Source organism: Syngnathus typhle, linkage group LG21 (genome assembly GCF_033458585.1).
Source record: "Syngnathus typhle isolate RoL2023-S1 ecotype Sweden linkage group LG21, RoL_Styp_1.0, whole genome shotgun sequence".
NCBI classification, from domain to species: domain Eukaryota; kingdom Metazoa; phylum Chordata; class Actinopteri; order Syngnathiformes; family Syngnathidae; genus Syngnathus; species Syngnathus typhle.
The window spans coordinates 541,023-554,890 of NC_083758.1; the positions used below are offsets into that span (position 1 = coordinate 541,023).

General features: G+C 40.4%; 1 protein-coding gene across 3 annotated transcripts in view; it reads right to left on the reverse strand.

The window, feature by feature from the left end:
* The window catches only part of ipo8 (importin 8), a 43,943-nt gene that overhangs the window by 12,769 nt on the left and 17,306 nt on the right, over window positions 1-13,868 (reverse strand). For 2 of the 3 annotated variants that reach the window (XM_061269186.1, XM_061269187.1), the window contains 14 exons: window positions 13,738-13,822; window positions 13,527-13,661; window positions 11,965-12,064; window positions 10,002-10,078; window positions 9,724-9,840; window positions 8,123-8,212; window positions 7,489-7,654; window positions 7,152-7,312; window positions 6,931-7,056; window positions 5,076-5,142; window positions 4,685-4,810; window positions 1,633-1,730; window positions 793-888; window positions 503-723 (listed from right to left, as the gene is read on the reverse strand). In XM_061269186.1, the coding sequence (XP_061125170.1) occupies window positions 503-723; window positions 793-888; window positions 1,633-1,730; window positions 4,685-4,810; window positions 5,076-5,142; window positions 6,931-7,056; window positions 7,152-7,312; window positions 7,489-7,654; window positions 8,123-8,212; window positions 9,724-9,840; window positions 10,002-10,078; window positions 11,965-12,064; window positions 13,527-13,661; window positions 13,738-13,822 (1,665 nt within the window). Of the gene's footprint in view, window positions 1-455; window positions 724-792; window positions 889-1,632; window positions 1,731-4,684; window positions 4,811-5,075; window positions 5,143-6,930; window positions 7,057-7,151; window positions 7,313-7,488; window positions 7,655-8,122; window positions 8,213-9,723; window positions 9,841-10,001; window positions 10,079-11,964; window positions 12,065-13,526; window positions 13,662-13,737; window positions 13,823-13,868 lie in introns of all 3 variants that reach the window. The other variant, XM_061269188.1, reaches the window with a different exon arrangement.

Consider the following 13,868-nt stretch of genomic DNA (forward strand, 5'->3'; position numbering starts at 1 on the left):
ACAGGTCGCTTATATTACTTCACACAAACACCACGTCCATCTGCTCCTGGTTCGGCCCTCCGGTCCAAATTTAGAACCCAGTTCGGCCCGCGAGTCAAAAAGTTTGCGCACCCCTGTGCTAGGATGACGAGGATTTCAGACAGAAAATTTGCTGTTCCACTTTACATCGACCACAACTGAATGAGTAAAATGTAAAACAGTAGAATTTATTAACGTGATACTTGGGCTTTAAGGAACAATCCTAACCCTGACCAAGCTACCAATATCATTAGTTGTAATAACAGTGTTCACCACAAGATGGCAGACATTCCTCAATGCACCCCAATCCCAGAATAGTGGAGAAGAAGAGAGAGATTAGTTTAAGAAAATTGTGTCTTCAAGGGAAAATAGCTAGCTATCAGCTTTACATAAATAACTTCATTAAATGTACAATCATTCGTACGTGTAATGTGTACCTGTATCAAATCGTTCTAGTCTCAGTTTGGTATGCGGTGTTTCTCACCCAAGGAAGTATTCAGTGTCGTTCATCCACTGGTTGATGAAGTGGGCAGTAATCGTCTGTGGGTTCTGGGAGAAGTGTGCGTTTTCCAAAGTGTGCATAAGAATGGCCGGGCTATAGTAAAGAGCAGCGATGGCCACTTCCAGGCACATGATCCGAAGCTTGTTGGACTTAACGCCACGTGTCAAACGCTCCAGCGCAGCCTCCACGAACAGAGGGATACACTGCACATATATGAAAGTGAGCATTTTTTTATGTTGGGTAATCACATGATGCAAAGATTTGTTTCTGACCTGATCAATCCCTCTGCCTTTACATTGCAATATGATCACCTCCAGCAGTTTAGCAGCGTGACACTCTGCTTCTTCACCTGAATCTGTGGTCAACACCTACGAGAGATTCAAAACTCACCAACCAGTCAAATTAAACTGCAAACAACGGCCCTAACGGATTAATTGGTCAGCTGATGAAATTGATTGACTATTGCGCTTTTCAAAATAATCAAGACTTAGTCTCTGATGCTAAATGGCATATTAGTGGTGCAGAACGTTGTTCTTACATTGTTCTCCACTGAGCGAGGTTGTGACTTCATTAAACCCTCAAGTCTCCTCAGTCAACTACCAGAGACAACTTTAGCCATGCATCATGTGAGCCTGACAACGCCTGCTTCGTTTGTCCAGCTTTTGTTTACGTTTGATTGCTAAGGTTTTAAAGTTATTTCACCTGTACAATAACCATTTTGCAGGTTTTTCTAAACTAATGCATTGCTTTAAATTGCTAATTGCTGTAAATTGCTTTATGTTTATTTCCAAATGCTTTCTTTACCTTTTATGCATGGTTTTGTCCCTAAATGTCTCTTGGTTTAAAAATTAAACTAATACTGAAGGGCAAAGTATTATAAAAGAGTCAAACGTTTTAACTTTAATTTATATAATTGTTGAAGTGACAAAAAAACCCTCTAATATATTCTGGGATATTCTGTATACACTCTTAGACTTAATCTTCTGATTATTCGGTAATGTTTATTTTCTTTCGAATATAGGCATTGGCCTGAAATAATTCATCTGGGTCGGGCCCTATTACAAACCTCTGAAACTCAATTCAGTTCATTTTGCATCGTGTAAGAAATATACCTTTTTGCACATGCTGTAGATGATTTCCAAGTTCTTGGGGTTGGATAGGAAGACGTCTGTATCCACGGTGACGTAGTTATGCAAAAGTGGCATCATATCTGTACCATAAATATATCAAGTTGTAGTGTGGTTTAAGAAAAATGTGTATACACTAATTGCATCTTGTTAAGTTGTTTTGATTCTTCAGTTATGTCAATAGTGAGTTATGTTTTTCTTTCAAAATTATTCTTTTGACTCATGTAAAGATGTCTTTACATAAGGTCATTGTGGAGTCACATCTGGATTTTATTTCTCTTTTGCCAAAAAGGAAGTGTGACCCTGATTTGGTCCTTTTAAAGAGATGGTCAACTTATTTAGCCGATTTCAGCAGCAAAAAAAGTAAACATTTTGTCTATACCAAATTACATAACTTTGTGATTTTTCATGTACATTCAATACTTTTAAAAACACATTTTTGCTAGTTGTTGTTGAATGACATCACCTATGTTGAAGGCTCAATCATAGCTTGTGAGCATCACATGACCAATGATTTCTGAGTGTTTAAAGTGGAATAAAAACAATATCCCATTAAGTAGAGTATAAATTTGAGGATAGAAGTTAAGAAACGATAAACTTATGAGCATGAATGTCTTAATAATAACATGTTCAACTCGCCCCCACTAGTCTAAATGCAGTTTTCTGACTAAAATTGCCATTTGTCAAATATAATTAGGCATCAAAATTCACTTGTTTTACCCATCTTAGTGTGAAGCCATTTTGCCACTTGCTGTAAACCAGGGGTCACCAACCTTTCTTAAACCGAGAGCTACTTCTTGGGTACTGATTAAGGCAAAGGGCTACCAGTGTGACACACACTTCTGAAATAGCCAATTTCCTCAATTTTGCTTTCGCTATGTGTTATTATTGTTATTTCCAGTTCACATGTGTGATTTTAACAAGAATAGCAAAAATACAGTCAAACCTTGGTTTTTGACCACAATCCGTTCAAGAAGGTGGTTTGAGAAGCAAATCGGTCGAATTCCGAATCTATTTAACCCATTACAAATACAGGGGAGCTTCGGTTTTCGACCACAATGCGTTCCAGAAGGCTGTTCGAGAAGCGAATCGTTTGAATTCCTAATCATGTTTTTCCATTACAAATAATGGAATAAAAATTAATCCGTTCCAAGCAATAAAACCGCGATTTTTAAGCATTTGTTCATTGGCGGATTTTTGTCCGATCGCGCAACTTCAGCGCACCGCGCGTCGCTGACCGTGCAACTGCGCCGCGCTGGTTGCATTATTGTGACCGAGCCGTCGCTGAAATTTAGAAAACATTTTTAAAGTCCTGATGTACTTTCCAAAACGTAAGTGGACCTCAGTGCGCAGGGAGCTTAATTTTGTCCGATCACACAACTGCAGCGCACCGCCGACCGCGCAACAGTAGCGCGCCGCCGACCGCGCAACTGACCGCACTGGTCGCATTATTGTGACAGAGCGGTCGCTAAAATTTAGAAAATATTTTTAAAGTCCTAATGGACTTTCCAAAATTTAAGTGGACCTCAGTGCACAGGGAGCTTAATTTGGTCCGATCGCGCAACTGCAGCTCACTGTCGCATTGCTTTTAGGAGCGTCGTCCTGTTTTAGGATGGCTTTACTGCTCCCACTTGCTTCCTTTGGAGGCATGGGTAGAGTTGATGCATTCCTCAGAGTAACAGGAATGTAAAAACGAACAGAGTCAGTTGGCATGCGGGTCCTCTCGGCTCATCTCGCGAGGTTCGAAAACTGAATTTCGTCCGACATCCGAAGCAAAAAAAGTTTTTGTTTGAATACCGATTTGTTCGAGAACCGGGACGTTCGAAAACCGAGGCTCCACTGTAATGGAAAAGATTTTTAATCCGTTTCAAGACAAAAACCCCCGCCTTTTTTAAACATTTTTTCATTTGCGCATATTTGTCCAATAGCGCAACTGCAGCGCACCGCCGAATGCGCAACCGTAGCGCGTCGCCCAGCGCGCAACTGCACCGCACTGGTCGCATTATTGTGACAGAGCCATCGCTGAAATTTAGAAAATATTTTTAAAGCCCTGATGTACTTTCCAAAATTTAAGTGGACCTAAGTGCGCAGGGAGCTTAATTTTGTCCGATCGCGCAACTACAGGGCACCAACGAACGTACAACAGGAGCGCGTCGCCGACCGCTCAACTGCACCGCGCTGGTCACATTATTGTGACAGAGCCGTCGCTAAAATTTAGAAAATATGTTTAAAGTCTTGATGTACTTTCCAAAATTTAAGTGGACCTCTGTGCGCAGGGAGCTTAATTTGGTTCAATCGGTCAACCTCAGCGCGCCAGGCGCTCACTGTCGCATTGCTTTAAGAGCGTCTTTGTGTTTGAGGATGGCTTTATTGCTCCTACTTGCTTTCTTTGGAGGCATGATTAGGGGTTAATACAATCGTCAAAGTAACGAAAATACAATAACAACGGAGTCAGTCGGAATCCGGGCCGCGACGTCGGGTTTTCTCAGGTCCTCCCGGCTCATCTCGCAAGGTTTGACCTCCGAATTTTGTTTGACAACCGAAGCAAAAAAATCTCGAATTTCTTGTTCGAATTCCGATTATTTCGAGAACCAGGACGTTCGAAAACCGAGGTTTGACTGTAAAATAAATAGATGCAGCTCACTGACAAGTGCCGCTATTTGAGCTAATTTTAGAACAGTCCTGCGGGCGACTCATGCGATCCTCACGGGCGACCTGGTGCCCGTGGGCACCGTCTTGGTGACCCCTGCTGTAAACTGTAAATGACATCACAGTTGCTCAGGTAACGACCAATTTGAGAATGTCACATGATATTACTGGAGTGCTTAGGCACTTAGGTGACATTTTCAATTGACAGCAAGTGGCAGCAAGGGGGCCTATTGACTTCAAATACAATTTGGTATGTTTTAAAACCACTGAAAATTTTGTTGGATACTCATTTTACCCGGTTCAAATAATATTACCGATACGACATTCGTGCCCCATGTTAAGACTATGTAAACTTCTGACCACAACAGTCGAGTCAGGTGAGACCAACCAGTGAAGTAGTCAAACCAGTCATGCTGAAAGACCTCATACAAGACGCTCAGCAGCTGCCACATCTGCGGGGAGATGGTCTGGCAGGTGAGTCCGAATGCCAAAGACAGAATCTCCTCATAGAACTCTGTGAATGATATAAAGCTCATGCACATTAATACTTCCAAAACCACATACATGATAATCCAGGACTTTTTTTTCCACAAATAGAGACATTGACAATTGACATTGTAACTGATAATTAGGTTTATTATTCAATTTATATTTTCCTATTCGGTAATCAGTCTGACTTCTTTAATTGTGAACATATTCTATGGGTCATGATAAATAAAATGTGTGAGTTTACAAAAACAAAACACTATTCATCCCCTGCACAGACACATCTGCCATACCTATGATAGGTTTCTGCAAGACCAGGCCAATCACTTGCAAACAGATGTCCTCCAGCTGTTGAGTGATCTGAGGTGCAGGATAAAAAAAACAAAAAAAAAGAATGATCTGTATATTTACAGTAAAATATTCTTAATTACTTCATTTTAGGATTTCCAAAGTGTTACACTTGGCATGGAAATTACCGTTTTTTTCCGTGTATAGTGCGCAAAATTTAACTAATTTATTGTCCTAAAATCTGGGGTGCGCATTATACATGGGTACAAAAAAAAAAAAAAATTAATTTTTTTTTTTAATTTTTTTTTTTTTTTAAGTCCCAATGATCGTCACACACGCAGGGAGGCAATGGGTCCCATTTTTATAGTCTTTGGTATGGTCTTAACTAGGCTGGATGTAATTTTTTTTGTTGGCGTTGATTTCTCCGACTGCCCATAAACGCACCACCGCGCTTCGTGCGCGCACGGGACAGCAAACGAGCAGGTGATCGAGCAAGCGTCTGATACGAGAGCATTGCGGTCGCATGGAGCGTGTTTGAAGTGAACAGCAGAGAAGAAAGGAACAAGGCAAAGTGTTGTGAAATAAAATGCACAGAACGGATGCGCAAGACACGTCAGCTATATAAAGAGCGAGAGTTGTTTTCTTCCTATTAGTTTCAATTCACAGTTTAATTAGCAGTTTCAATCAGCAAATAACAAAATGCGTATTACAGGTAATATTTTATTTCACAACACTTTGCCTTGTTCCTTTGGTCTCTGCTGTTCATCCTAAAACACAAAGGCGCTCTTTAAGCAATGCGACAGTGAGCGCCCGGCGCGCTGCGGTTGCGCGACCGCACCAAATTAAGCTCCCTGCGCAGTGCGCACTGAGGTCCACTTAAATTTTAGAAAGTACATCAGGACTTTAAAAATATCTTCTAAATTTCAGCGACGGCTCTGTCACAATAATCGACCAGCCCGGTGCAGTTGGGCGGTCGGCGGCGCACTACGGTTGAGCGTTCTCTCGCTCTCGCACACACGCAAACTGGATATCATACGGAGGCCGCCATTACAGATGCGCAGAACGGATGAGCAAGACACGTCAGCTATATAAAGAGCGAGAGTTCAGTTCTCTACCTAAATCCGTATTACAGGTAATATTTTATTTCACAACACTTTGCCTTGTTCCTTTCTTCTCTGCTGTTCACTTCAAACACGCTCCATGCGCACGGAGCGCGGTGGTGCGTTTATGGGCAGTCGGAGAAATCAACGCCAACAAAAAAAATTACATCCAGCCTAGTTAAGACCACACCAAAGACTATCAAAATGGGACCCATTGCCTCCCTGCGTGTGTGACGATCATTGGGACTTAAAAAAAAAAAAAAAAAAATTTAATTTTTTTTTAAAAGAAATTCATAAAAATTGGGTGCGTATTATACATGGGTACAAGCTTTTTTCCAGCATCAGCATGCCATTTTTAGGGGTGCGTACTATACATGGGGGCGCACTATACACGGAAAAAAACGGTATGTTCATATTTACTGCCCCTCTCTACATCAGAGCCATTTCCACTCAGCAAGGTTTCAGATCCCAATAGCGACTTTCAGCCCATATTAAAGATGAAAAAAGATTTTCCGTTCAACTACACAACACCTCAATCTACATTCTCCATGAGCTCTTTGTCTTTATCACTCTGACCTCTCAGTTTGCCCAGCTCAAATAAATCCTTTCACACTGAGCACAAATGTTCCCCATGCCACCATCCCAGGGCCTCGTGTGTGGGCCACACGCATGCATGCACACACGCACACACACACACGTATATATATTACACTATATACACAATGTGTGCGCATATTCGTGAGTACGGCACAAGAGTAACCTCCTTGTGGTCCTCCATAACTGTCAAAATGGTGTCGATGGTGCTGAGAATTCCAAGGGCGATGACTGTCTTGTCCTCATTCTCCTCGTATTCCTCACTCTGAAGAACCCTGGTAAAGATCTCTGCCTGGGAAATACGCATATAGAGTACACTTAAGTGTCGGAAACAGTCACAAAGCGCTTTACAGAACATATGACAGACAACACAGTAACATGTCTTACCAGATTCCGTGTCATGTCAACAGCAATTACTGCAACTTCTTCATTGTACTCGCAGATCATCTTCTGAATGACATTGGTCAAATCATCATTCTCCGTCTCTTTCACCACATGGAGCAGCTGTTGCATAACAGGTCGAATGTGTGGCCGGATGTACAGTTTTGCTACACACACACAAAAAAAACACACATACAGAAAGTAAATCATAATGCTACAAGATCAGTTTTGAAACACACAAACACACAGTCAGAATGTAAATCATAATGCTACAAGACTTCACTTGATTTGCTCCCTCATATCATCACATATCCAGTTACATAGCTCACATTCCTCAACGTACCCTCTTCCTGATTGCTGACCAACATTTGTAAAGCAATGGCAGCCTCCACCTTGACTGGCATCTCATTGTCATCAACCAGGTCCTTCTTGACCAACTCCACGGCATTCCGCAAAGCCATCACATTGTGGAAATGCAGCTGACTGAAGCAGTGGAGGACCCAGCATGACTGACAAAAACGGCAAAACCACAAATGAACAAAAGTAGAATCTTTTATGACATAAGTCGCAGACTTGAGCTTAATTTATTATCATTTGTTTATTTCTCATTCTACACGAGTACCACTTGTTTACAAAAAACAGCCATGTTTGTTTAAACATATGCTATTTCTTTTAATTATATAACTTGTTTTAGCGGCACGGTGCCGCACTGGTTAGCATGCCCATCTCACAGTTCAGAGGGTGTGGGTTCAATTCCACTTCCAGCCCTTCCTGTGTGGAGTTTGCATGTTCTCCCTATGGCTGCGTAGGTTTCCTCCCGCATCCCAAAAACATGCCTGGTAGACCGATTGAGCATTCTAAATTGATCATAGGTGTGAGTGTGAATGGTTGTTTGTCTGTATGTGCCTTGCGATTGGCTGGCAACCAGTTCAGAGAGTCCCAGAGTGTGTAACTTGTCTTATGTATGCTTCACTTACCCTAGCTCGCAAGTAACACAATCGAGAGTTGAGCAAAGGGAAAACATAGTTTTGTAGCATCAACTCCATCTGATCCACGTAAAGACGCTTCTGCAGAACACGCAGCAAAGCCCAAAGAAAGAGAAGAAAGTTGGAAGATCTGTTAGCGTGTGTACATCATTTTCATTGTACATTGCACAACAAAATTTCATTCAATATTCCACAGCTTGTAAGACGCATAACAACAAACTGATAATGTAAAAACAGCAGCAAAGTATAAAAACAACCAGGGGTGCCGCTAGGGCAGGTGTGGGCAAACCTTTTGACTTGCGGGCCGAATTGGGTTCTAAATTTTGACCAGGCGCAGATGGATGAAGTGTTTGTGTGAAGTAATATAAATGACATGTAAAGGTCATTGCATAAAAGGTTTTTACTTTTAGTAGATACTAAAGCATGGATATTAAAAAAAGCTTTTTGAAAACAAATGCATTTATTAACAGCATTAAAAAAAATATTTCACCAAAAAACTACTATCAGGGATTCTTATTAATTACGACACTGTTATGATGATTAACATTTTCCATCACTTCAGCGCCTGCAGGTCAGATTTATGAAATATGTTTATCTAATGAGGCGAAATCACATCCAACGGCAAACATTCTGACCAAATACATCATCTTGAAGAATCAGTGAAAGAATACATCTAAATAAAGTAATAAAGAAATCAATTGTATTGTTGGTTTTCCTTTTTTGCTAGTGCATCATAGTCTGGAGTAAAATTTGTTGTGGTAATTCTTAGGATAGAGCCGAGGTGTCGGTCCGTTAACCGAGATCTGTGACGTGTGTGAGAAGACGTTCAGCCACATGAACGTCTTCTCACACACGTAGGTCGAGCCAAATTGTCCAACTCAGTGTCCACCTTTCTTTTCTTCGTGCCATTCATTTTAATGGAAGGATTCCAGGGGAAGGTTTGTGGGTGGCATTAGCGTAAAACTGTATCTGAAAACTCAGCGTGCTAATTACGAGAATATTGCGAAATTACTACGTACTACTGATTATGCAAACGCACTTGTGAGTGTGCACCAAGCTTTTTGACACGACTCCCGGGAGTAAATGCGCGGGCGGGTGCTTCCCCATCTACTCGGGAAACATAGTAATTGCAGGGAAAATTACCCAAAAGAATTTAATAATACAATTCATTCAGGTTTGCGGGCTGGATTAAACGGCCCCGTGGGCCGGATGTGGCCCGCGGGCCGTAGTTTGCCCATGTCTGCGCTAGGGGGTGGCCATGGCTACCCTTGAAAATTTACCAGTCACCCAGCCTCTTGCCAAATAGGTTCTATTTGAGTCAGTTATGCTTTTCGTACAAAGTGTCAGTGTTAAACCAGTCGTTCTGTTTATAACAAATTTGTGCTTACCCTTAATGACTTATTTAATCATTACACAATTATAAATTGTTGTGGAACTTAAAACAACTGTACTGTTATTAGTCTGTGTACATGACCTCTTTCGTACCATTAAATATAAACACTAAACCAAAGTATTCCAGAAGGCATTTTCTTACACCTTTCTGGTAGTCTCACTAGTGTTGGCATAAAAAAAAAAAACTATAGCATATAGACCTTAAGTAGTAGCTCAGCAAGTGCTCCAATACAGTGTAGTGCTCCATCTGTCCTTCGGGGGTCAGATGTGGGATCCATCAAAATCCGGTGGCAGAACGCCATCATTTGAGGCAGGACCTTTTAAGACAAAAGTAGAGCGTTAAGTAAAGTAGTAGAGTTAACAAAGTAGAGAGTTAACACAATTAATCAGTTCTTTGACTTAGTTTGCAAAGCGGAACAGTTGCAAACAGGTAACAAATGTGTTGTTCATTACTGCAGCAAATTGTAGTATTCCTCACCTCCTTTCTCTTCCGTGCAGCATTGCACAAAAGGCTCTGAGCAGCAGTGGTGGGAAGGGCACTATCGTCATAAAGGTCTGTAGAAAAGAAGAAGAAAAAAAAGAAATCAGTCAGAAAAAGTGTAATTGATATACCGTAATTTTTGGACTATAAGTCGCAGGTTTTTTTCATAGTTTGGGGGGGGCGACTTATACTCAGGAGCGACTTATATATGTTTTTTTTCACAAATTTTTACTTGATCATTAACACATCACAAGTATAGTTGACCACTTCACATGTTATTTTTAGTATACCGTTTTTTTCCGTGTATAGTGCGCAAAATTTAACGAATTTATTGTCCTAAAATCTGGGGTGCGCATTATACATGGGTACAAAAAAAATGTTAATTTTTTTATTTTATTTTTTTAAGAAAACAAAACCAACAACAGGACTGACCGACAAAGTCGTGGAACAAAAAGACAGGGTGACATTACCAAAGACAGGAACAGAAAGCAAACAGACATCATGACAGTAACACATGCAATGATCGACGGTGAGCGAGGGGCAGACAGGACTTAAATACAAAACACGTTACATCGATTGAGGTGACACAGGAAGAGAGGGGCGACGCGAACAGAAACTATGGCAACCTAGACACAACCGAGACGTGACAAATGTCCCTCGAAATGAAACTTGAAATCACCAAGTTTTGGTTTCCAAGGGTGTTTTTATTCCTCTTCAACGTCTCTCCCATACAGAGCCGCCTTTTTCACGTCCGCACGCCTCTTTCCCGTGCGCGCACGGAGCGCGGTGGTGCGTTTATGGGCAGTCGGAGAAATCAACGCCAACAAAAAAAATTACATCCAGCCTAGTTAAGACCATACCAAAGACTATAAAAATGGGACCCATTGCCTCCCTGCGTGTGTGACGATCACTGGGACTTAAAAAAAAAAAAAAAAAAAAAAAAGAAATTCATAAAAAAAAATTCATAAAAATTGGGTGCGTATTATACATGGGTACAGGCTTTTTTCCAGCATCAGCATGCCATTTTTAGGGTGCGTATTATACATGGGGGCGCACTATACACGGAAAAAAACGGTAGTTGATCACTTCACATGCTTTGATATCTTTATCTTGAACATATTCAAAACATGAAAAATAGAGAGGAAAAATCAAATAAAGTAATTAACACTTTAAAGCGCCATATCCTCTGGACATGTCCTCTGTCACCAGGATGACATAAAGGACAAGAAATTTGATCGATGGATTTAATGATTTGGACTGACATAAATGGTTTGATAGTATTGTTGTTTATGTGGTAGTTATTTAAAATATAGTTTATATATCGTTGTATGGGCCTGTGGAATAATTTGAACTCCAGCGCGGCACACGGCATTGTTGACAAAGGACGATCGATAAAAGACGAGAAATTTGACCGATGGATTTAATGATTTGGAGTGACACAAATGGTTTGATAATATTGTTGTTTATGTGATAGTTATTTAAAATATAGTTTATATATCGTTGTATGGGCCTGTGGAACAATTTGAACTGCGGCGCGGCACACGACATTGTTGACAAAGGACGATCAATGCATTTAATGAATTGGAGTGACACAGATGGTTTTAAAAACGTGTTATTTATGTAATAGTTTTTTTTAAATAACTGAATGTTACGTCAGGCCCGTTCTCAGCTCCTCGTTTGTGTTTGTCACGTTAGCATACCGTATCGTTTAGCCTGTAGTTGCTCGTTCATGTCTGTTCTTGGTGTTGGATTTTGTTGAATAAATTGCCCCCCAAAATGCAATTTATACTCCGGAGTGACTTTTTTCACATTTTTGGGCATTTTATGGCTGGTGCGACTTATACTCCGGAGCAACTTATAGTCCGAAAATTACGGTAATTCAAAAACAAACGTACGCAGTTCAAGCCTAACATTATGAATCTCAAGAATAAATTTACACTTCTAGGTCCAAAGTACGTACAAAACTTCATGCGGATGTATTCAAATGGATCTTCTTGCCATAGCCGCTCGTCCTCATCTTTGTAACACATGAGAGGAAAGATCACCTCCTGACAAATAGTCTGGAAGAGATCAAAGTCATACACCACTCAAAACAGAAAATTCAAATGCATTTCTTTGTTTTAGTAATGCTTATAATATCAAATATACCGCATTGGCCGGAATATAAGACGACCCTAATTATTAGACGACCCCTCTTTTTCAAGACTCAAATTTGAAAAAAGACTTTTAGAACACCAAATTTAATTTTTATACAGAAAATAATTACAGTACATCTGAAACAAATGATTATAATAATATATTTGGGAGAAAAAGTATGCTATTTTGCCTCATTCAATTTAGGCAAAAACTGTCTGTCACATCTTAATATTTGAACATTTAAATATGTAAACTAAAGTGCAATCACATAGCTATTTTTAATAAATTCTTTGTGACAGGGGTTCGCTTTTGCCTGGGGAGTCAAGTTCAGCATTCGGTTTAAAGATATCTGGCGCCATCTAGCGTTGTGAATGGGTATAATGTCTAGACCCCGAATGTAAGACGACCCCCACTTTTTTTAGTCTTATTTCAATGCAAAAAACACCGTCTTATATTTGCGCAAATACGGTACCGCTTTTTTGTATAATGCGCAAAATTTAACTAATTTATTGTCCTAAAATCTGGGGTGCGCATTATACATGGGTACAATATTTTTTTTTTTAAGAAAATCATGGTACAACAATTTTTGAAGAAAATCTTGTCACGGATGGAGTGTGGAAAGGAGTGGGGCGACCAAGTGCAGCTTGGACCAGGGTTTATTGGAGGAACTCAAAACACAGACTTGGTAAACTAATTGTGATAAATAACTGTAACATCACTCAAATATTGGTGATCCCGTTGAGAGTCTCACATATTTCTTTGCTATCGAGTTTGCTACTGCATGCGCAGTGATACTGACCGGCAGAATAACATCCGGTTGTTCCCAAAGATGATCTTTTTTTCTGAAATAACTTTACGTTTACGGACTTAAGTAACCCGGCCGGGTCATACCAAAGACTATAAAAATGGGACACATTGCCTCCCTGCTTGGCTCTCAGCATTAAGGGTTGGAATTGGGGGGTTAGATCATCAAATGATTCCCGAGCGCGGCGCCGCTGCTGCTCACTGCTCCCCTCTCCCCCAGGGGATGGATCAAAATCACACGGGGATGGGTCAAATGCAGAGGACAAATCTCACCACACCCAGATGCGTGTGTGACGATCATTGGGAAAAAAACAAATTTGGGTGCGTATTATACATGGGTACAGGCTTTTTCCAGCATCGACATGCCATTTTTAGGGTGCGTATTATACATGGGGGCGCATTATACATAGAAAAAAACGGTATATCAAAGTCATACATCACTCAAAACGAAAATTTTAAATGCATTTCTTTGTTTTAGTAATGCTTATAATTTCCTGCAATAAATCCTTGCATCTGAATGTTGATTAAATCTTAAATTATCTATTCCCTTGAAATATAGAGCATAAAATAAAAAATTGTCACCTGCATGTGAGGCTTCATCTGTTTCCATGTCAGAGAATGGGAAAGTCCCTGGTTGAGGTAGTTGAGACACTGCTGGAGAACACAAGGAGTAACATACTCCTTCTGTCTGTAATGATCCACAACCTTCAACAAGACCTGGAGCAGACAGTGACAACACAGACAGGTAAGTCAAAACTACTATTAATTTTGTACTCAGTTCACAAACACTTACTTGCTGTAAACCCACAGCATAAGTCTTCAAGAAAAAATCCGCAAATTCAAAGTACTCTTTTGCCACTTTGCCTGGGCTTCCATATCTGGAACAAAACCACAACCATGCACACAGAGTATAAATATATTCAA